The sequence below is a fragment of the Prionailurus viverrinus genome, chromosome A2 (genome assembly GCF_022837055.1).
Source record: "Prionailurus viverrinus isolate Anna chromosome A2, UM_Priviv_1.0, whole genome shotgun sequence".
NCBI lineage: Eukaryota > Metazoa > Chordata > Mammalia > Carnivora > Felidae > Prionailurus > Prionailurus viverrinus.
In genome coordinates this window covers 20,830,010-20,854,045 of record NC_062562.1, presented here as the reverse complement: position 1 = coordinate 20,854,045, position 24,036 = coordinate 20,830,010, and the positions used below count along the sequence as shown (strand labels likewise).

The 24,036-nt window shown below is 38.6% G+C and overlaps 1 protein-coding gene across 9 annotated transcripts in view; it reads left to right on the top strand.

Moving 5' to 3' along the window:
• The window catches only part of SFMBT1 (Scm like with four mbt domains 1), a 130,525-nt gene that overhangs the window by 53,122 nt on the left and 53,367 nt on the right, over nt 1–24,036 (top strand). For all 9 annotated transcript variants that reach the window (XM_047850722.1, XM_047850717.1, XM_047850724.1 and 6 more), the window contains one exon: nt 15,138–15,292. In XM_047850722.1, coding sequence (XP_047706678.1) covers nt 15,265–15,292 — 28 coding nt within the window. In that variant the 5' untranslated portion in view covers nt 15,138–15,264. The remainder of the gene's footprint in view (nt 1–15,137; nt 15,293–24,036) is intronic.

Here is a 24,036-nt window from a genome sequence, read left to right as displayed (position 1 = left end):
GTAATTGGAGGGAGAATAGGGGAATAAGGATATCAAAATTCATGAATAGTTAAAAAATATTCATTATTTTGTTCCTAGCTCTGACTTTCCCTTTTTACCTTTCACAATAGTTTTGTTTTTAATCAGATTTTGAATTTTGATTTAAATTTTCATTGACTACTTCTCTTTAAACATATTCCTTAGAGGTATAGCAAAATTAATACTAAAGGGGCACTTTCTCTTTCAGTTAGCATGCGTGCGTGTGCATGCACACACACACACACACACATATTTTAAGTTTATTTATTTTGAGAGAGACAGAGGGAGCGGGGGAGGGGCAGAGAGTGAGAGAGGGAGGAAGAGAGAATCCCAAGCAAGCTCCACACTGTCAGTGCAGAGCCCGATGTGGGGTCAGAATCCTCCCCAGCTGTGAGCTCATGACCTGAGCTGAAACCAAGAGTCGATGCCTAACTGACTGAGCCACCCAGGCGCCCCTGCACACATACATTTTTTGATGAGACATCGAAAATTGCTTATAATAAGTATGATTGCCTGCCAGTACTTTTTGCATACATATTCTTTGGTATCAAGAAAAAGAAGTGTGTATGTGTTTACTTGGCCATATAGCAAAAACTGCTTGGTCTAGAGGTGCAATATATACAATTATCTGAATATTAGTTTCAGTTACAGTTACAAGTTTTACAATTTAAAAATGGTTCTACCAAAGTTGGGGTTCAGTAATTGATCATTTTAATTTGCAGTTCATTAATTCAACAGATATTAATTGAGTGCTAGCTATGTTTTAGGAGCAGGGACATTATTAGTCTCTCTTCTGCCCAGCACAGAGCCTGGCATCTGATAGGCATTCAGGAATATCAGTTGAATGAAACGATGCATGTCCTCATGGAGTTTACATGCTGGTGTTATACCCACATCTAGCACTGAAAGAACCCCAAGAGAAGTAGAATGCGTAATCCATATTTTAAAACTATCTTGCTTCTCTCATTGAGAGTGAGGGTATATTTCCCAGAAGCTCCCCAGCATACTTTCTCTTCTTTTGTAGCCAGGACCAGGTCATATAGCCATACAGAAGGCCCAGAACGCAGTTTTCTGACAGCAAGGAGTGGACTGACTGAGTGCAGTCCATTACGTGGAATGGGGCTTTGCCATGCTAAACGGATGCAGGATTCAGGGCAAGGGGAAGAGAGAGGGAAGGACTTAACAAGGCTACTCGGAGTGTGATTTACAGAATTGGAGAGGTAGATGTGGACTGAGCTTAACTTTGTGCAGAGCTATGAAGAATGTAGTTTCTTGGTGCATACAGAGGTAAACTGGAATTTTAACCTCTTTATGAACAAACTTTAATCTTAACACTCGAAGCAAAAAAGTGTCATAAACTACATAAATTCTTTTAAATCCTTTTCTCTGGAAACACTTCAAGATTAGTTTATCATGTCATTTAAAGAATAAGGGCCTTCTGTTTTTCTTTTCACAAGTATTCAGTAATTCAGAGATTTTATTTTAATTAGGCTTTTATTCTTTCATAGGAACTAGTTTAAGGACCTACTAGAATAACATTTCAGAAGAAGTTCATAAATGGTAACACTTAGGTGCCATCCAGACTCCTGGCTATTCCCCATTCTACTAGAACAATATAGAGCTTTGTAGTTGAACAAATAACAAACAAAAGAACTAGAGTGTAAGTTATGTGGAGCCATCACATTATGGTACAGGAGACACACCTCACAGTCGCCCTCACTGCCTGATCTCTGAGGAAAGCCTGGGAGTCTAGAGGGGTTCAGGCTCTGGAGTCAGACTGGGGTTCACATCCTGCCCCTGCTGTTTGCTTACTAAAAGAACTGACAGGTTATTTCTTTTCTCTGAGCCTCAGTTTCCTCATCTGTAAAATGGGGTTCCATGTATAGGCTACATAGAGTGGTTAGGATTAAATAAGATAGAATTTGAAAATAGTTAACACTTATGCATACCATATATTATCAGCAGTGTTTTATTTACTATATAACACACAAAAAGTACTAGGCACATACACAGTAAGTACTCATATAGGACTTCTTTTTTTTTTTTTTTAGATAAATGGTTAACAACCATTTGTAGGGTTAGAATGATCTGTCATTTGACATGAGAAGGCTGAGAAACAGCCACTATGAAATTACACAACAGTTTCAAGCCTTTTCATAACTGAATGTAGTCTATTCATGTAATCATTTTATAATATTGAAATTGGTACATTTTTGGCAGTGTTTATGTTGGGGAACTAAATACCTCCTTATTTAATCAGAACAGAGACCTATTGACTATTTCAACATGTGCTCATGTGACTGGCTTCTATAAATAAAGTCATCATCCATGAAGAATGTGACAATATTCATACTCTAGAACATCTACCATTTCTCCAGTTTATAGGATAAGGATAAAGAAATGATTTTTATGGAGTATTACTGAGCAATCAAAAAGAATGAAATCTTGCCATTTGCAACTACGTGGATGGAACTGGAGGGGATTATGCTAAGTGAAATTAGTCAGAGAAAGACAAAAATCATATGACTTCACTCATATGAGGACTTTAAGAGACAAAGCCAATGAACATAAGGGAAAAGAAACAAAAATAATATAAAAACAGGGGGACAAAACAAAAGAGACTCATAAATATGGAGAACAAACTGAGGGTTGCTGGAGGGGTTGCGGGAGGGGGGATGGGTTAAATGGGTGAGGGGCATTAAGGAATCTACTGAAATCATTGCTTCATTATATACTAACTAATTTGGATGTAAATTTTAAAAAATAAAACAAAGTTAAAAAAATGATTTTTAAATGCTACTGTCATATCTTGGTACAATGAAAGATCATGTCAGAACTATGATTTTGTAATCTTGGTATGTGGTGCAGAGTACAAATATTGTCACTATTAGCAATTGCTGAGGGAACAGGGCTGTGAAGTGGTCCTACTTATAGCTGGAACTAGGGATTTATAAATTGGTTGACATGAGATTTCCAACATCATTATAGTATGAATCAGTTTTAAAAAATTATTTATGCTTGAAATTTTTGAAAGACATGTATTAAAGAAGGGTTAGAAAAGTTGACATTGAGGTGCTTTTAATGGAAAATTTATGGGTGTTGAAATTAGGATTTTAAACACTAAAACAGCATAAGTTACTGAATTGGTGTGATGAAATGCCTTCATGGATGATCGATCAGTAAACCTAACGGAAAGAAAGGTGAAGTGTGAGAGTGGGGACTGAAGCTGACGAGAAGGTTTCCAAGGTGCGAAATAAAGATTGAAGCCATTCTAGATATTTTAAAGAGTTTTTATTAAGCTTGAATGAATTATGGCATATGAAAAGAGCTCATAAGTTGGAAGCACTGTTCATATAAGGAGTGTTAATAATTACACTTTTGTTGATTGAAAAAAATTTTCCTGGAAACTCAAAGAAAGAAGCTTTAATGATGAAGAAATTAATCATACTGCCCGATTCTCCATCGGAACCCCTGATTTTTCGTTCTCAAACCACTCCTCCTCTAAACCTTTCCCCTAAGTGGCAGTTTCATCCTTTCTGTGGCTTAGGCCAAAAACTTGGGAGTCAGCCCCGATGCTGCTCTTTCTCTCACACCACACATCCAGTTTTCCTTCTACCCTTCTCAACCTTTTCACCGATGCTCTAGTGGATCTAGCCACTAACACGCTCGCTGGGATTGTTCCAGGATCTTTTTTATTGATCTTCCCGGGCTCCTTGCTCACTTCACAGTCTATTCTCAACACAGTTGCACAGGGATCCTTTTGAAAGAGAGGTCAGATTATGTCCCTCCTCTGCTCAAAGCCCTCCAGTGTCTTCCTCAAAACCCAGATCTTCACAGCAGCCTACACGTTTGTGTATAATCTGGTCCCTGGTACCTTTCTGAGCTCATCTCCTGGCATCTTTGCCTTGATCCTTCTGCTCCAACAGCAGTGGCCTCGAAAGTGCTACACAAGCTCCCACTTCAGGATCTTTGTGCTTTCTGTCTGGAATGTACTTCCCCAGGTACCCTTGGGTGTTGGCTAATGTCACCTCATCACTAAGGCCTTGGTACTCTTTCGAAAGTAGTAACTCTGTGTCCTCCTTCCTTGCCTCATTTTTGCCCCTGACATTTATTTTCATTCAGCATACTATATACTTTATTACCTGTCTCCCCACACTAGATTGTGAGATCTGTGAGGGCAGCACCCCCCTTTTCCCCCATTTGTTTACCTAACACAGTATGTGGCAGATAGTATGTGCTCAGCAAATATTGCTTGACTAATTGCAGTAACATTGCAGTTCATTAGTATCACTGCTGTTGACTCATAGAGGCTTCTTTGAACAAAATCACTGGTAGTATCTGTTAATATCAGTTCTAAAAAATGGTAGTACTGATTCTAAACACTCATATTTAATAGTGGGAAGTACTGCATTATATTTCCCAGCTTCCCTTGTAGTTAGATGGGGTCATGTGACCGAATTTTAACAATAGAATGTGGGTAGAAGCCCTGGATCAAGAAAACCTACATGAATGATCCCTATGCTGAATGATTTGGGGAACCTGTGTTGAAGATGCAGCGCTCTGGGTCAGAAGGCGCTTGGCTCGATGAATTACCACGTAGAGGACAGTTGCCTACTCTTCAGGAACACCTGTTTGGGCTTTCGCTGAGTGAGAAATAAATATCTGTTGGATTAAGCAACTGTAATTTGGAATTTATTGGTTAAAGCACAGCATTACCTTAACTAAAACAAACCAGTGACAGCTAAATTCTCCTTGTTCTGTTGGATATCCAGATGGTACCCAGATTCCTTGTCCTCAGCTTCTGTATTTGAAAATGGAAATAATGTTATTTTAAAGCACAGGTGTGTTCTTCTTTTAGGTTTATTTTGAGAGAAAGTGCATGCAAGAGGGGAGCGGGCAGAGAGGGGGAGAGACAGAACGCCAAGCAGGCTCCATACTGTCAGAGCAGAGCCTGATGTGGGGCCCGAACCCACCAGACAGGAGATCATGACCTGGTCTCACCTGACCCTGAGCTGAGATCAAGAGTCAGACGCTCGACTGACTGAGCTATCCAGGCGCCCCCACAGTTGTGTTCTTAATACAGATGACTTTATTTTTTTGCGACTCGATCAAGATACACTTCACATACCATGAAATTCATTCATTTAAAGTGTACAGTAGTGCAGAATGTTTTTTTTTTTCTTAACGTTTATTTATTTTTGAGACAGAGAGAGACAGAGCATGGGCAGGGGAGGGGCAGAGAGAGAGGGAGACACAGAATGTGAAGTAGGCTCCAGGCTCTGAGCTGTCAGCCCAGAGCCCGACGCGGGGCTCGAACTCATGGACCACGAAATCGTGACCTGAGTTGAAGTCGGCCGCTTAACTGACTGAGCCACCCAGGCGCCCCCAGAGTGTTTTTTTTTTTATTATTGAAGTATAGTTGATATACAGTGTCGTACTAGTTGTGTACTAGCTGTGTACAACACAGCTGAATGGTTTTTATTCAGAGTTGTAGGGCCGCTGTGACAATCTAATTTCATAGTGTTTCAGTAGCCCCCAGAAGAAACTCTGCATAGCCCCAGAAGAAACTCCCTCTAGCTCTTGGCACCCTCACTACTCTACCTTCTGTCCCTATGGACTTGCCTGTTCTGGCCATTTTATACAACTGGAAGCATATAATATGTGGCCTTTTGTGTTTGACTTCTTTCACTTGGTATATTTTCAAAGTTATCCAAATTATAGCATGTATCAGTACTTCATGCCTTTTTAAAAAAACTTTTTAATGTGTATTTATTTTTGAGAGAGCGTGCATGAGTGGGAGAGGGGCAGAGAGAGAGAGAGAGAGAGCGGGACAGAGGATCTGAAGTGGGCTCTGCACTGACAGCAGAGAGCCTGACGCAGGGCTCAAACTCATGAGTTGAATCGTGAGGTCATGACCTGAGCTGAAGTCGGATGCTTAAGTGACTGAGCCACCCTGGTGCCCCTCTTTCTTTGAAAATGTTATGCTTCAGGGTGTCTGGGTGGTTCAGTTGGTTAAGTGTCTGACTGTTGATTTCGGCTCAGGTCATGATCTCAGGGTTTGTGAAGTCAAGCCCTGCATTGGGCTCTGCACTGACAATGCAGAGCCTGCTTGGTATTCTTTCTCTTCCTTTCTCTCTGCCCCTTCCCTGTTCACGTTCTCTCAAAATAAATAAACTTTAAAAAAATGTTATGCTGCTTATTTCTTTATCTTCTTTGGGTATTAAATTTTTTTAATGCTTATTTATTTTTAAGAGAGAGGGATAGGGAAAGACAGAGCATGACAGAGGAGGGGAGGCAGAGAGAGAGAAGGAGACAGAATCCAAAGCAGGCTCCAGGCTCTGAGCTGTCAGTGCAGAGTCCGATGCGTGTCTTGAACTCAGGAACCACGAGATCGTGACCCAAGCTGGAGTCAGTTGCTTAACCGACTGAGCTACCCAGGCACCCCCTCTTTGGATATTTTTCTGAAATAGATATTGGAAACGGAATTGCTTGGTTTGTACAGAATGCAAGTTAAATTTTTTGATGGAATAAAATTTCTCTCTAAAAGGGTTATACCCATTTGTGCTCTTCAACTAGTAGTGACAACATCCATTTCTCCATAATTTCACCTATATTGGATGTTATTAATCTTTTATTTTTGTCAATCTGAATGAAAAATACCTCATTTTAGCCTTTGACATTGAACATGTTTTTGTATGCTTATTGATCATTTGCATTTCTTCTCTAAAATTCCTCTTTGTACCTGACTTTTGTTCTCTGTTAGGTTTGGCCTTTTTTTTATTAATTTATAGATGTTTTCTGTTATTATGACTGTTAATCCTTTATGTCTAATATATGCTGGAAATATTTTCTTCTAGTCTATGGCTTGGTTTTTATATAATGTATTTACTATTTTTTTTTTAATGTTTATTTTTGAGAGAGAGAGAGAGAGAGAGAGAGCGCGCGTGCATGAGTTGGGGAGGGTCAAAGAGAGAGGGGGATGGGATTGGAAGCTGACTCTGCACTGGCAGCAGCAAACCCAATATGAGACTTGAACACACGAATCGAATTGTAGATCATGACCTGAGCTGAGGTTGGACGCCCAACCTACTGAGCCACCCGGATCCCCTTAGGGCTTGGTTTTTAAAGTTGTTTATGCTGTCTTTCTGCCAGTCAGAAGTTTTAAATATTTTTAAATGTTTCATTTTATGGCCTCAATGCTTGAGGATGTCTATGCTGTCCCAGGGTTTATAACCATATTCCCATTTTTTAAATTTGTTTGGAGTCTTGTTTTTCATGTTTTGCTCTTTTAATTTGCCTGGAATTTATTTATGTGGCAGCGTGAAGTAAGGATCCAGTTTTTTGCCTCTCAGAATGGATAGCCAATTCTTTAATTCCTATTTTACTGATGTATTTGTCTTTTCTTGTACTAGTATCATACTATTTTAATATTTTGATAGAACTATCTCATCATATATCATCTTTTACAAAAATGTAGCTGGGTTGTACATTTTCTCCTTTAGATGCATTTTAAATTAGCATTTTAAAATAAAATACCCTTTTGGGATTTTTATTGGAAAGAAAAACATTTCTCTAACACAACTTCTTAAAAAAATTTTTTTTAACATTTGTTCATTTTTGAGAGACAGAGACTGAACACAAGCAGGGGAGGGGCAGGGAGAGAGAGGGAGACACAGAACCCGAAGGAGGCTCCAGGCTCTGAGTTGTCAGCCCAGAGCCTGATGGCAGAGCTTGAACCTGCAAACTGTGAGATCATGACTTGAGCTGAAGTTGGATGCTCGATTGACTGAGCCACCCAGGCACCCCCTAACACAACTTTTAAAAAATGTTTCTTGGGGCGCCTGGGTGGCGCAGTCGGTTGAGTGTCCGACTTCAGCCAGGTCACGATCTCGCGGTCCGTGAGTTCGAGCCCCGCGTCAGGCTCTGGGCTGATGGCTCAGAGCCTGGAGCCTGTTTCCGATTCTGTGTCTCCCTCTCTCTCTGCCCCTCCCCCGTTCATGCTCTGTCTCTCTCTGTCCCAAAAATAAATAAACGTTGAAAAAAAAATTAAAAAAAAAATTTTCTCATTGTTAGTCTAAAACCACACTTTTAAAATACCGCCTCATAATTTAGCTTTTTAAATTGAAATATAATTGAGATATAACATTGTGTTAGTCCAGGGTGTTCAACATAATGATTTAATATATGAATATATTGCAAAACGCTGACCACAGTAAGTTTCAGTAATACTTGTCACCACATATACAAACTTTTTGTCTTAGGATGAGAACCTTTAAGATTTACTGTCTTTTGAAATACCCAATACGGTATTGTTGACGGTGAGTCATCATGCTGCACTTGATACCTTTAGGACTTACATATTTTTTAACTGAAAATTTGTGCCTTTTGATCACCTTCACCGATTTTGTGTGCCAGTCACCAATCTGTTCTTTGTATCTATGAGTTTGGGTTTGGGTGTTTTGTTTTTATTCCATGTGTGAGATCATATGGCATTTGTCTTTCTCTGTTTGACTTATTTCACTTAGCATACTGCTCTCAGGGTCCATCTATGTTGCAAATGGCAGGATTTTCTTTTTTATGGCTGAGTAATATCCCATTGTGTGTGTATATGTGTGTGTATACCACATTTTTAAAAATCCATTCATCTATCAGTGGACACGTAAGTTGCTTCCATGTCTTAGCTATCATAAATAATGCTGCAGTGGATATGGGAGTTTAGATATCTTTTTGAGTTAGTGTTTTTGTTTCCTTTGAATACCCAAAAGGGGAATTGCTAGATCATATGTTATTTCTAGTTGTAATTATCTGAGGAACCCCCATACGGTTTTCCACAGTGGCTGCATCAATTTACATTCCCACCAACAGTGCACAAGGATTCCCTTCTCCCACATCCTTGTCAACGTTTGTTTTCTTGTCTTTTTGATAATAGCTTTGTAACAGGTGTGAGGTGATACTTCATTGTGGTTTTGATTGGCATTTTTCTCATGATTAGTGACGTTGAACACCTTAAAAATTTAGGGTATTCTTGAGTTCTGGGTATTGTTTAGAAGTTCTTTTGGTTTTATAAATTCATTAGTACTGATTTGTTCAATTGAGATAGACATGCCCTGTGTTGGGTTTACATAACCATGGAAAAGTTCAATTAGGGTCAGATTTAATTTAGATGATGTGAGTGGCTAAGATTGACTTTATTAGACTTAATTTATTTTTTAATCTCCCTAGTTAGACACGGAGCAGTGGGTTAAAAAACAACGGCAATAAACAACTTAATGAAACAATGGAAGATTTCTATCCTTAATAATCAAATTACATTGACATTTGACAGATGGAAGCAAAACATTTAATTTAGGGAGCCTGTCAGATAAGATGTATACAAGGTCAGGGAGTGATGATGGACTATGGGAGAGAGTAAAAAGCCAGCAGGGATCTATATCTGTTGGGGAACAAAAAACCACCGTGACTCTACCACTAGCATTTGCTGTAAGGGCATTTACTTTGCAAATATGCCCAAAATGGAGCATCTAATTTGCTGAATTGTTTGCATTTACCATATTTAACAGCGTAGTTGAAATTGTTACTGGACTTCCATCTGTTAAGTTGAGGGATAGGAGTGAAAATTCAAACATTTCAATGGGAATTTTCCTTTTAACTACCTCATAAATAACCTACTGAATTAAAGTGTTGTGTTTTTTGTTTTTTGTTTTTTTTTTTTTTGCAACTGCTATATGTACTGGATACATATCTCTGGAATCACACTGAGTTCCTATCCTTCTTCCTAAGTGCTTTAAGAGTTATTTATGTTGGATTTGTTAAATCATTTGGCTGAGGATCCATCCTACAGAAGTCTCTGTTGCATCATTGTAACTTTTCCCATGTCATAAATGGTTTTACTCAGTGTTTAATCTTAGCCTTCAAAACAAAGTGCATCAACGTGAAGCCTGGTAGTAGAGGCATAGGGTAATATAAGTGCCCCTCACTGAAATATTCTAAATAAGATGAGCAAGGTTCAGATCAGTTAGTTCATGATAACTTATTTAAATGAGTAACTCTAATGTGTTCTGGTCACCACAAGAGAAATTATCACCAAAATCAGTGATAAAATGAACAAAGACAGTAAAACAATTTAATATGAATAGGAAATAAATGAAACAAAAGGAAATAATGAAAAGTGAGTTAAATTTCCATATTCTAGGGGCACCTGTGTGGCTCAGTCGGTTGAGCATCTGACTTCAGCTCAGGTCATGATCTCACGGTCCATGAGTTTGAGCCCCATGTCAGGCTCTGTGTTGACAGCTCAGAGCCTGGAGCCTGCTTCCGATTCTGTGTCTCCCTTTCTCTCTGCCTGCCCCCCGCTCACACTCTGTCTCTCTCTCTTTCAAAAATAAATAAATGTTAAAAAAAATTTTTTTACAAAATTTCTATATTCTAAGCTCCTGGATATTTTACTGTTTTTTCCCCCCTTCATTGCATAGAAAGAGAGCCTACTAGCAATAAAGAGATTTAACAGATGTTCTACAGCAAAAAGCTTCAGCAGTTTATTTCTCATAATCCTATTAAGATGATGAACTGATTGTTCATTGGTTAAAATCTTAGTGATGTTGTAAGTTTGAAAACAAATATCATAGCCTTAGCTTTCAGCTTCATAAGACTTGTGGTTTTCATTTTCTCTTGCCTTTGGCTTTGATTATTCTATATTCTATATTTGAATATATTATGTATTCAATATTTCCCCATATATTATCATTTTGTACTAGGTGGCTCTTTGCACAAAATATTCTGGAATATTTCAAGAGTTTATGAATATAAGAAGTGGATGCCATCTTCAAAACCTAGTGAACCAACAGATATTTACGTAGCACTGACTTTGCTATGTCAAACCCATGATATAATGATAGGGTGTTCTGTGTAGAGATGATGGCACTAAGTGCCATAGGAACTCGAATCAGTCAACATTGTATAAAGTTAATATTAACTCAGAATTTACATGTGGCCAGCTTTATGCTAAGTGTTCTTCATGGATTGTCTTACTTATCCTCATAGCAGTCCTCTGAAGTAGGTACAGCACTATTCTCCCTCTTTTACAAGTGATGCCATTGGCACAAATGAGTTAGGTCATTTGTTAAAAGTCACGTAGTCAAGTAAACAATGGACACAGGGTTTTAAAAAGTTAATATAATGCCCTTCACATGATTTTTCCACTCAGCAGCATAGATAACATTCCCATGTGCTTTTATGGATCTACCTAAATTCTTCTAATGATTGTAGAGTATATCCTAGTATAGGTGTATCATAGTGTATTGGTCATCCCATTCCCATTTGGTAGATATACAGGTTATCTGGTTTCCCACTGTTCAAGATAGTACTGTGGCAAACATAACTGGTTATGAAGCCTTCAACACATGTGCTTTGTATGAAAGGTTCTTTTATTTTATTTTTTTTTAATTTTAATTTTATTTTTTAAAATTTACATCTAAATTAGCATATAGTGCAACAATGATTTCAGAAGTAGATTCCTTAGTGCCCCTTACCCATTTAGCCCATATCCCCTTCCACACCACCCCCCCATAACCCTCTGTATGTTCTACATATTTATGAATCTCTTATGTTTTTTTCCCCTCCCTGTTTTTTTTTTTTTATTTTTTAAAAGTTTTTATTTATTTTTGAGACAGAGAGAGACAGAGCATGAGCAGGGGAGGGGCAGAGAGAGGGAGACCCAGAATCTGAAGCAGGGTCCAGGCTCTGAGCTGTCAGCACAGAGCCCGATGCGGGGCTTGAACTCACAGAGTATGAGATCATGACCTGAGCTGAAGTCAGACATTTAACCGACTGAGCCACCCAGGCGCCCCCCGCCCCGCTGTTTTTATATTATTTTTGTTTGCCTTTCCTTATATTCATCTGTTTGTCTCTTAAAGTCCTCATATGAGTGAAGTCATATGATACTTGTCTTTCTCTGACAGACTAAATTCATTTAGCGTAATACCCTCCAGTTCCATCCACGTAGTTGCAAATGGCAAGATTTCATTCTTTCTGATTGCCAAATAATACTCCATCGTGTATATATGTGTGTGTGTGTGTGTGTGTATATATATATATATATATATATATATATATATATGTATATATATATATATATATATATCTCACATCTTCTTTATCCATTCATCCATCGATGGACATTTGGGCTCTTTCCATACTTTGGCTATTGTTGATAGTGCTGCTATAAACGTTGGGGTGCATGTGTCCCTTCGAAACAGCACATCTGTATCCCGTGGATAAATGCCTAGTAGTGCAATTGCTGGGTCGTAGGGTAGTTCTATTTTTAGCTTTTTGAGGAACCTCCATACTGTTTTCCAGAGTGGATGCACCAGCTTGTATTCCCAAGATTCTTTTATTTTTTTTTTTAGGTTTATTTATTTATTTTGAAAGAGAGAGAGAGAGCCAGGGAGGGGCAGAGAGAAATGGAGAGACAGAATCCCAAGCAGGTTCTGCACTGTCAGCGCAGAGCCCAGTGCAGGGCTCGAACTCACAAACTGCGAGATCACGACCTGAGCACAAATCAAGAGTAGGACACTTAACTGACTGAGCCACCCAGGCACTCTGAAAGATTTGTAATACTAGAATTACTGCTCAAAGAGTTTGTGTCTTATAAATCTTTGTAGGTTAAATTATGTTTCATTAAATTTCTTTTCAAAAAAAAGAGGTACCAATCTGTACTCCCAATTTCTCCCATTCATCCACCTTCTGTGCCAACAATTCTTTTTAGTTTTAAAAATTTTACCAATCTGAAAGGTGAAAAAATAGTATATAATTAAAAATTATTTTCGTCACTACTAATAAGATTGAGCACACTTTTATAAGCTTTAACTCTGATGTTTTTAAATGTAGATCAATTATGGGGCGCCTGGGTGGCTCAGTCGGTTGGGCATCCAACTTTCCTCAGGTCATGATCTCACAGTCGGTGAATTCAAGCCCCGCATCGGGCTCTGTGCTGACAGTTCAGAGCCTGGAGCCTTCTTCAGGTTCTGTGTCTCCCTCTCTCTCTGCTCCTCTCCTGCTCATGCTCTGTCTCTCTCTGTCTCAAAATAAATAAAAACATTAAATGTGGATCAGTTAATGTATTTTGCCCATTTTTTCTTTTTTGATGTTGTTCAATTATAGGAGTTTATATATGGAAATTAACCCATTATATTTTCACCCATCTCATTTGTCTTGTTTGTTTGTTTGTTTATTTATTTATTTATTTGTAGTAAAGTATAATTGACAAATAACATTCTGTTAGTTTCAGGTGTACAACAGAATGATTTGATGTTTGTATACATTGCAAAGTGATCACCAAACTCAGTCTAGTTAGTATCAATCACCATACATAGTTACAAAAAATTGTTTCTTGTAATGAGAACTTTTAAGATAAACTCCTTTACTTTTGAACTTTATTTATGGTGTCTTCTTTAAAAAAAAATTTTTTTTTTATTTTAGGGAGAGAGAGAGAGAGAGAGAGAGAGAGAGAGAGAGAGAGAGAGAGAGAGAATGAGAGAATCCCAAGCAGGCTCCATGCTTGGCATGGAGCCCAACTTGGGGCTTGATCCCGCTACCCTGAGATCATGACCTGAGCCGAAATCAAGAGTCAGACGCTCAACTGACTGAGCCACCCAGATTCCCCATTAATTATGGAGTCCTTTGCCACGTAGTTTTATACTTGTATGTTGTCTTTGCTATCACTCCCTCTGGTTTCTCTATTTGGGTCCAGAGTGATCTTTTGTGAAACACAGATTTGATCATTTCCTTTCCATGGTTAAAGAAACTCTCAGCTGTTTCCCATTGAGAGGCAGTAAAATACAGTGTTCGAGGACATGGACTATAGACATTTTGCTTGGTTTGAAACCTGGTTCTGCTACTTCCTAGTTGTTGGGCCCTGGGCAGGTCAGGTACCTGTTCTGTGCCTAGACAGAATGGGGAGGAGCTGCAAGTGGGAGTGGAGTTTTTTTCATGGTAACAGAGATATTCTGAAACTGGATAGAGTGGTAGTTACACAACTCTGTAAACTTATTAAAGCTGTGAAATTATACACTTAAAGTGGGAAATTTTGGTATGTGAATTATATCCCAATAAAGTTGTTTTGTTAATATATTTGTTTACAGTTTATTTTGAGAGAGACAGAGACAGCGTGGGGGGGGGGGGGCAGAGAGAGAGAGGGAGAGAGAGAGAATCCCAAGCAGGCTCCACATTGTCAGCACAGAGCCTTACGTGGGGCTTGAACTCATGAGACCATGAGATCATGACCGAGCTGATACCGAGAGTCAGACATTTAACCGACTGAGCCACCCTGGTGCCCCCAATAAAATTGTGTTTTTAAAAAAAGAATAAATAAGGGGCACCTGGGTGGCTCAGTCAGTTGAGCGACCGACTTCGGCTCAGGTCATGATCTCACAGTTTGGGAGTTCGAGCCCCGCGTTGGGCTCTGTGCTGACAGCTCAGAGCCTGGAGCCTACTTCTGATTCTGTGTCTCCCTCTCTCTCTGCCCTTCCCCCCCTCATGCTCTGTCTCTCTCTGTCTCAGAAATAAATAAACATTAAAAAATTTTAAAAAGAATAAATTGGTTCAGGGCTTATTTTGGAGGGGTTCCCTTTGTAAGTGTAATTGTAGACTAAGGTAGTTGATAAGTTTTGGTTCTGCATAATATTCTCGATAAATGGAATGGAAAGCTAGATAAAGTAATATATCCTTCGTCTTATTCATTGGGTAAGATAGAACATTGAAAGCTACTGTTTTTCCTTCAGGAATTCATTAGGAATTAGAGTTTTTGTGGGTAGGAGTCAAGGTGCTAAGTATTACAATCTGAGTTTAAAGAGTACTAATTCATATACGTGTTAATTTGTTGCAATTTTTAGATATCAAGATCTCGATAGTGCTATCTCTACACATACACACGTATGCACACACACTCACACCCACACATACATTCTTCAAAATTAGGTGTCAGTTTTTTCTATAGTCCCATCTCTTCTGCCAAGGTGTTTTTGTTTCATGTGCACTCTCAGCGGACTGGGGGTGCCAGGTCTCAGGAATGAGTAAACACACTGGGGCTTCAAGCTGTTTATGTGTTCTTTTTTATCTTTCAGCACTTTCATTTGGACCCTTGGATGCCCACTGAACAGATGCTTGAGACCTGCAAGTAATTTTCAGACCATAGTGGAACCATAAGGCCTGTCCTTTGCGTGGGGAGAAGACAGCCCATGTTCTGTGGAAATGAACGGGGAGCAGCAGCTTGATGCAGGTACTGGCTTTGCTGAACAGAAATCATTTTTCATAGTGCACAGTGCACAGCTGTATTACTTACCTGTACTGTATTGTCTGATTTGTCTTTCTACCACTGAACAGGAAGCCCTTTGAAGGCGTGAGTCATCTTTCTCTGTACCTAGCAGAGAACCTGGCACTAGGGGGTACTCATAATGTTGGCTGGAAAAGCAAATGACTTTTATGAACAAACATGTTTAAAATTTTTTTTTTAATTTTGATAGTAACTTTTGAAATATTTTGAAATAACTGTAGATTCATGGGAAGTTATAAAGATGGTACTGACAGGTCCTGTGTTCACCCGGTGTTTACCATTAGTTACATCTCCTATAAGTATATTACAACATAAAAGCCAGGAAACTGACAAGGTAGAAAGTGTGTATAGTTCTCTGTCATTTTATTACATGCAAATTCCTGTAACTACCACCTCAGTCAAGATACAGAACTGTTCCAGCACCACAAAGAGCTCTTCCTTGCTACCCCTTCATAGTTACGTCTCCCCCTTACTTTCCCCCAACCTCCTCTAACCCCAGGGAGCTGTTAATCTGTTCTCCATCTCTCTGTCATTACAAAAATTTTATATAAATAGAATCACATAGTATGTGACTTTTTTTTTAATGTTTATTTTTGAGAGAGAGAGAGAGAGAGAGAGTGTGTGTGTGTGTGTGTGTGTGTGTGTGTGTGTACACATACGTGTACAAGTGTGCGCATGGGTGCAGGGGAAGGGTAGGGAGGGGGACAGAGGATCTGAAGCAGGCTCTGTGCTGTCAGCAGAGAGTCTGATGCGGGGCTTGAACTCATGAACCGTGAGATCATGACCTGAGCCGAAGTCAGACACTTAACCAACTGAGTCACCCAGGTGCCCCAGGTGTGTGACTTTTTGAGGTTAGCTTTTTTTGCTCAAGATAATGCTCTTGAGAGCTATCCAAATTCTTGTGTGTGTCAGAAGTTTGTTCCCTTTCATTGCTCAGTAGTATTCCATGTATTACAGTTTGGTTAACTATTCATCTGTTGTAGTACATTTTGGTTGCATCCAGTTTTTGGCCATTACAAATAAAGCTGCTGTGAGCAATCATATACATAAGATTTTATTTTTCTGGAATAAATGCCCAGGACTACAATTGCTGGGTCATATGTTTAATAAAGAAATGGCCAAACTACTTTCCAGAGTAGCTGTACATTTTTATCAGCAATGGATGAGAGATCTAGTTTCTGCACATCCCCTCTGCCACTGGGTATTGTCGCTGTTTTTTAAGTCATTTCTGATAAGGTGTGTAACGACACCTTATCCTGGTCTTAATTTGCCTTTCCCTAATGGCTAGTGATGTTGAACATGTGCTTGTTTGTCATCCTTATATCCTCTTTAGTAAAAGTGTCTTCATGTCTTTGGCTCATTTATTATGTTGTTTGCTTTTTAAATTAATAATGACATTCTTTTTTCACTGTTGAGGTTTTTAAAAAACTTTATTGAGGTTTTTAAAATTTTCTTAATTTTGGAGAGAGAGAGACAGTGTGATCAGGGGAGAGGGGCAGAGGGAGAGAGAGAGAATCTTAAACAGGCTCCACATTCAGTGCAAGAGCCTGCCACGAAGCTTGATCCCATGACCCTGGGTTCATGACCTAAGCCAAAATCAAGAGTAGGATGCTCAATTGAACCACCCAGGCACATCTGTTTTTGTTTTTTGAGATGTGATTCACATATCATGAATTCATATACCTGTTTAGAGTACACAATTCAACGATTTTTATTATATTCACAAAGTTGTGTGACCATTACTGCTAATTCCAGAATATTTCATCGCCCCCCAAAGAGAAACTGTTAGCAGTCATTTCTTGCTCCATCCAGTCTTTGGCAACCATTAACTTAATTTCTGTTTCTATGGATTTACCTATTCCTGTTTTCTTTTTGTTTGTTTATTTATTTATTTTGAGAGAGAGAGTGAGCATGAGCAGGAGAGGGGCAGAGAAAGAGGCAGAGAGAGAGAGAGAGAGAGAGAGAATGAATCCCAAGCAGGCTCCACACTATCAGTGCAGAGCCTGACACAGGGCTCAAACTTATGAATGGTGAGTTTATGACCTCAGCTGAAATCAAGAGTTGGACACTCAACTGGCTGAGCCACCCAGGTACCCTGACCTATTCCTGTTTTCTTTTGATTAATGTTTACATGGTATATCTTTCCATCCTTTTACTTTCTACCTATGTCATTATATTCAAATTTTCCTATAAAACATACAGTCATTTAAAAGAGTTTTAGTCTTATGTTGATGTATTTAGACCATTTACATTTAATGTAATTATTAGGACTCAAGTCTGCTGTTTTTGTTCATTGGTTTTTTGTTTTTTGTTTTTTGTTTTCTTTTTTTTTCCTCTCTCTTCCTGCCTTCTTGTGGGTTACTTGAACTTTTTTAGAATTCCATTTTGATTTGTATGTAGTGTTTTTTAATGTATCTTTCTGTGGCTTTTTAGTGGCTGTTCTAGGTGGAACACTATATATACATAACTTCTCATACTTTGCTAGTGTCATCATTTAATTAATTTGAGCAAAGTGTGGAAACTTTACCCGCTTTTATATCTCTTTACCTTTATAATTGTCTTAAATATTTCCTCCACATACTTGAGAACCACATGGGGCACTGTTAAAATTTTTGCCTCAACTGTCAAACATAATTTGAAGTCAGGGAGAGAAGGAAACTGTTTTATATTTTCCAATATTTTTACTCTTGAAATTCCCTTGGGGCGCCTGGGTGGCGCAGTCGGTTGAGTGTCCGACTTCAGCCAGGTCACGATCTCGCGGTCCGTGAGTTCAAGCCCCGCGTCAGGCTCTGGGCTGATGGCTCAGAGCCTGGAGCCTGTTTCCGATTCTGTGTCTCCCTCTCTCTCTGCCCCTCCCCCGTTCATGCTCTGTCTCTCTCTGTCCCAAAATAAAAAAAAAAAACAAAACCGAAATTGTCCCTTATTCCTTCCTGATTTTCTAAGATTCCTTCTTCTGTCATTCCATTTCTGTTTATAGAATTTTCTTAAGCCATTTTGTGTGTGTGTGTGGGGGGGGATTGTGGGGGATTTTGTGTGTGTGGGGGATCGATCTAGTGAAAAAATATTTTACCTTACTATGACAAGTGTCTTTACTTCCCTGTTCATTACTGAAGGATATTTTTGCTGGAAATAGAATTTTGGGTAGAAAATACTTTTTTTTTCATCTCTTGAAAAGTAGTATGTATTCTGGCATTCATGCATTCCATGATTTCTGGTGAGAAATCTGTCATTGGAATCCCCTCTCCCCCATTCATCTTAAGAGAGGTATTATTTCCCTTGCTCCTTTCAAGATTTTTTTGTCTTTTAGCTTTCAGAAGTTTGACTTTTGCTGTATCTTTGCACATATTTCCTTGGATTTATCTTGTTTGGGGTTTTCTTAGTTTCTTGAATCTATAGACTTATTGGACATTTTTTTTTTTTTTGGCCAAAATTGGAAAAATTTCAGCCATTATTTCTTCAAATACTTTTTCAACCCTGTCTTCCTTCTCTTTTTCTAGTACTCTGCTGGCCCTAGTGTTAGATTTTTTTGTTGCTATTCCACAACTCCTTGAAACTCTTTTCATTTTTTCAGTGTTTCCTTTCTGTTGTTTAGATTGAGTGTTTTCTTTTGCTCTGTTTTTAATTTTAGTCGTTCTTTCCTGTATCCTCCTTATTCTGCTAAGGAGCTTACCATGGAGTTTACTTATGGTTATTGTATTTTCAATTCCAAAGTTTCTGTTTTGAGCTAAGGAGGGATGAGGAATGGGAATAGTCCCAGGTTAAAAAGCCACAACCCTGCTCTTCTAACCAGGTCCAGTACCTTGTCTGGAATAGTACTTTTCAGTTTGTTGTGTGCCTTCAGTTAATTTCATAACTTTGAAATGGTTGCTTTTCATTGTTTAGTCAGTGATCTTGATATTTTTCTGGGAGAGTAGGTTCACTGAGGTACTCACTGTGCCATTTAGGAAGTTGATTTATCTTGTTTTAAATGTTATTGTTAATTCATGCATTTAAAGCGCACACACACACATATTTGATGAGTTTGATTCTATTGCTGTCATTCATTTGATGATCAAACTGCCACATTCTAGAGCAGTGAGAGTTCTTTCAGATTATTTCCTGTGTTTTTTTGGTGTGATATCAATGTATCTGTGGTAATTCTAGTCCTTGCTTTCTGGTGTAGTAAGATTCCCAGGTACTTCTTGCACATTTTCTACCCCAGACTTACAACCTACCATTTCTCTGGGGAATGATTTTTTCTTTAGGGCAGTGGATACGATATTTGGAGATCACAGTCTGAGTACTGGGGTGCTCATTGATACTAGGTTGTCATTTCTTACAAGCCTTATCCATAGACATAGGTAGAAACTACACATCTTTAGAAAAGGTGGCTTCATTGTATATTTATAATTTTACTTACTTATTTATTTTTTAATGTTTATTTTTTCAGAGTCAACATGAGTGGGGGAGTGGTAGAGACAGAGGGAGAGAGAAAGAATCCTAAGTAGGCTCTGCACCATCAGCACAGAGCCAGATGTGGGGCTCTGACTCTGGAACTGCAAGATCATGACCTAAGCTGAAATCAAGAGTCCAAGGCTTGACTGACTGAGCCACCCAGGCGCCCCCGTATTTATAATTTTAATTTAAAATTTCAGTAATTTAAAACTACTTCTTGGATTTTATGCTTGTGTCTCTTTTCTTTTGGAAATGTGTTGTTTCATAATGATGTTCATATCATCACTTATTTTTACTCTACCATATTTTTTATTGTTGTTTTTTTTTAATGTTTAATATTTGTTATTGAAAGGGAGAGAGAGACAGAGTGCGAGCAGGGGAGAGTTAGAGAGAGAGGGAGACACAGAATCTGAAGTGGGCTCCAGGCTCTGAGCTGACAGCACAGAACCTAATGTGGGACTTGAACTCCTGAATGGTGAGATCATGACCTGAGGTGAAGTTGGATGCTTAACCAACTGAGCCATCCAGGCCCCCCTTATATTGTTTTTTAAAAAATATTTATTTATTTTGAGAGAGAGCATGCGTGTGCAGGGGGAGGGGCAGAGAGAGAGGGAGAGGGAGAGAGAGAGAGAGAATCACAAGCAGGCTCTAGGGAGCCCAACATGGGGCTTGAACTCATGAACCATGAGATCATGACCTGAGCTGAAATCAAGAGTCTGACGCTTAACTGACTGAGCCACCAGGCATCCCTACCCTATAATATTTCTATAATTTTTTCAACAGAACCAATATTCCAAGTATTCGTAAGATAACAGTGTGAGGTTTAAAGTTTCTTTATGGTTTTTGCCTTTAAATATATTCCCCCGGGGTTTGCAGTCAAATATTGTATTTTAATATGGCGTAAAGTAATCCTGTTGGTTTTGCCACCAACAGTTAAGCATATTTGTTTCAGTTCATTTTCATTTGGAATTTTTTTCTTTCTCTCTTTTTTTTTTTTAATGTTTGCTTATTTTGAGAGAGAAAGAGAATGTGTGTGAGTGGGGAAGGTTGCAGAGAGGGTGAGAGAGAATCCCAAGGAGGCTTCGTGCTGTGAGCACAGAACCTAGTGGAGCTCAATGCCAGGATCCATGAAATCATGACCTGAGTGAAAATCCAGAGTCCAAAGCCTAACTGACTGAACCACCCAGGTGCCCCTGGAATTTTTTTCTTTTGATTCAAATATGTTTCTAAATTGTAAAAATGTCTACATAGTTACATATGATGGCATTCTGATACTATTCATCCTTTTTATTCTTCATATACATAACTGGTTTTATTACTTTATTACTCATTTAAAAATTATAAACAAGAATGTGTATACATACATGTATATTGATATTCATATCTCTTCTATACTAGAGATTATCCCACATCAGTATGTAGTAACCTTTCTCCTTCCATTTTCCAGCTATATAGATGTATCTACCATATTTAATTCAGCCAGTTCCCTGCTGGTGGACACTTGGGTTGATCCCAGTCTTGGTATTACAAATAGGGCTGCAATGAATAGTTTTGCACATACGTCTTTTTGTATTTTTGCCAGCATATCTATCTTTGGGATAGATTCCTAGAAGTGGAATTGTTGGCTCAAAAGGCAAATACATATGTATTTTGCTAGATATTGCCAAGTTCTCTTTCACTAGGGTTGTGTCATTATGGTTTACCTGCTTAACTACAGCCTCACTATAGAGAGGAGTATGTTGTCAAACTTTGGAATTTTTTTCCAATCTCATACCTCAGTGTAGTTTTAATTTGCTTATCTTTTAAAATGAGTAAATTTACACATCTTTCCATGTGTTTAAGGACTATTTGCATTTCTTTTCATGTATTTTGCTCATTTTCCTTTTTTTAAAGAAAAATTATTTATTTTGAGATAAATAAAATAATTATTTATTTTGAGAGAGAGTGTGTGCATGCACACAAGCAGGGGAGGGGCAGAGAGAGATAATTCCAACCAATCCCGATGGGTGCTTAATCCCACAACTGTGAGATCGTGACCTGAGCTGATATCAAGAGTCGGTTGCTTAGCCAACTGAGCCATCCAGGTTCCCCTATTTTGCTCATTTTTTGATCAGATTATTAGTTTGTTTCTTCTTGGCTTGTCAGTAGTTTTTAATTATTAGAGGTTTTAGTTCTTTAATTCATTTTTTTTAGTATTTTTTCATTATTTTTTTAATGTTTATTTAATGTTTATCTTGGGAGAGAGAACGTGAGCTGGGCAAGGGAGAGAGAGAATCGTAAGTGGGCCCTGAGCGCTCAGTGCAGAGCCCAGCACTAGACTCAAACCCACAAACTATGATCCTGAGATCAAGTGACCTGAAATCAGGAATCAGACACCCAGCCGTCTGAGACATCCGGTTGCCCCTTTTGTTGTTTATTTTTTCTTTGTAAATTAGCATGCTGTTTGAGGGAGTAGGTTCCTGGCTGAGGACCATGAATCGTCAGCCTTGTTATGTTTTAATAATGGAAATTGAGTTTCTACTGACCCATACTTTCCAGGATGCTGCCCATGTAGTCTTTGTTGGCTTGTTAAATTTCTGGTGAAAATTTTCAAACATGGAAAACAATATAACAAACACACATTGATAAAAATGAGTGGAAAACAATATAACAAACACCTGTGGTACCTACTGTGAAGAATTAATGTTAACGTTGTCCAGTATTTGTTTCCATTTTTTAAATTGTTATAAAATGTCCTTAACACAAAGTTTACTTGTGAACCATTTTTAGGTATACAGTTCAGTGGCATGAAGTCCATTCACACTGTTGTGCATCACCGCAGTGGTCTCCAGCACTTTTTTTAAGTTTATTTATTTATTTTGAGAGAAAGAGAGAGTGTGTGTGCATGTGAGCAGGGGAGCAGCTGAGAGTGGGAGAGAGAATCCCAAGCAGGCTCTGCACTGTCAGCGTGGAGCCCAGTGCGGGGCTCAAACCCACAAACCGTGAGATCATGACCTGAGCCGAAATCCAGAGTTGGACACTTAACTAACTCACCCAGGCACCCAATCCAGCACTTTTTCATCTTCTCAGACTGCAACTCTGTACCTATTACATGATGATAACTTCCCATTTCCCTTTCCCCCCAGTCCTTGGGAATTACATTCTCGTCTGTGTCTCTGTGGATTTGAGTACTCTAGCTATTGGCATGTAAGTGGAATCATACAGTATCTGTCCTTTTGCAAGTGGCTTACTTCATTTAGCGTCACGTCCTCTGGTTCATTCATGTTGTCATATGTGCCATATTTTTAAGGCTGAATAATACTCCAGTGTATGTATGTATACACCTCATTTTGTTTATCTGTTCATCCGTTTATGGACACTTGAGTTGCTTCCACCTTTTGACTATTGTGAATATTACTGCTATGAACATTTGTGTACAATTATCTGTTTGAGTCCTTGCTTTCAATTCTTTGGGGTATATATCCAGAAGTGGAATGGCTATGTCACAGGGTGATTGTATTTTTAATTGTTTGAGGAACCACTGTATAGTTTTCCACAGCGGCTGCACCATTTTACATCCGCAGACCAGCAATGCACAAAGATTCCAATTTCTCACATCCTTGGCAACACTTACTTTCTGCTTTTTTGGGATAATAGTTATTCTAGTGGGTATGAGGTGGTATCTCATTGTGATTTTGATTTGCACTTCCCTAATGATGTTGAACATGTTTTCATGTCTTCCCATTTTTTTTTAAGAAATAAAGCCTAATAGAGTTTAAGCCTCTTTTGTACTTCTCTTCCTGTTTTCTCCTCTCCATCTCCCAAAGGTAGTTGATGTATATCCTTCCCACCTTTGTTTCTATACTCTTATTAATATGCATGCATTTATAAACATTTATACTGCAAAGTTTGCTTTGAAGCCTAAACTGTATCTTGTGCTTTTCATTCTGTACTTGCTGTTTTTATTTGATGTGGGTTTTTTTTTTTTTTTTTGAGATTTATCTGTGTCAATACTGGTTCATTCATTTCAGCTGCGATACAGTACTACTCCATTGTGGAATTGCCATAATTTATCTCTTCTTCTGTCTGTTGCTGTCACAGACAGTGCTGTGGTGAGCATCCTTGTACTTGCCTCCTATGCATGGACTCCCCTAGGGTGTACTCATTCAGCAGCTGTCTGTTGTGAACCTGCTAGTGCCCCTCATTGTTTTGAGCAGTGAGGATACGTCAGTAAACAAAATCCTGCTCTTAGAGAGTTTATTATGTAAATTGGAATT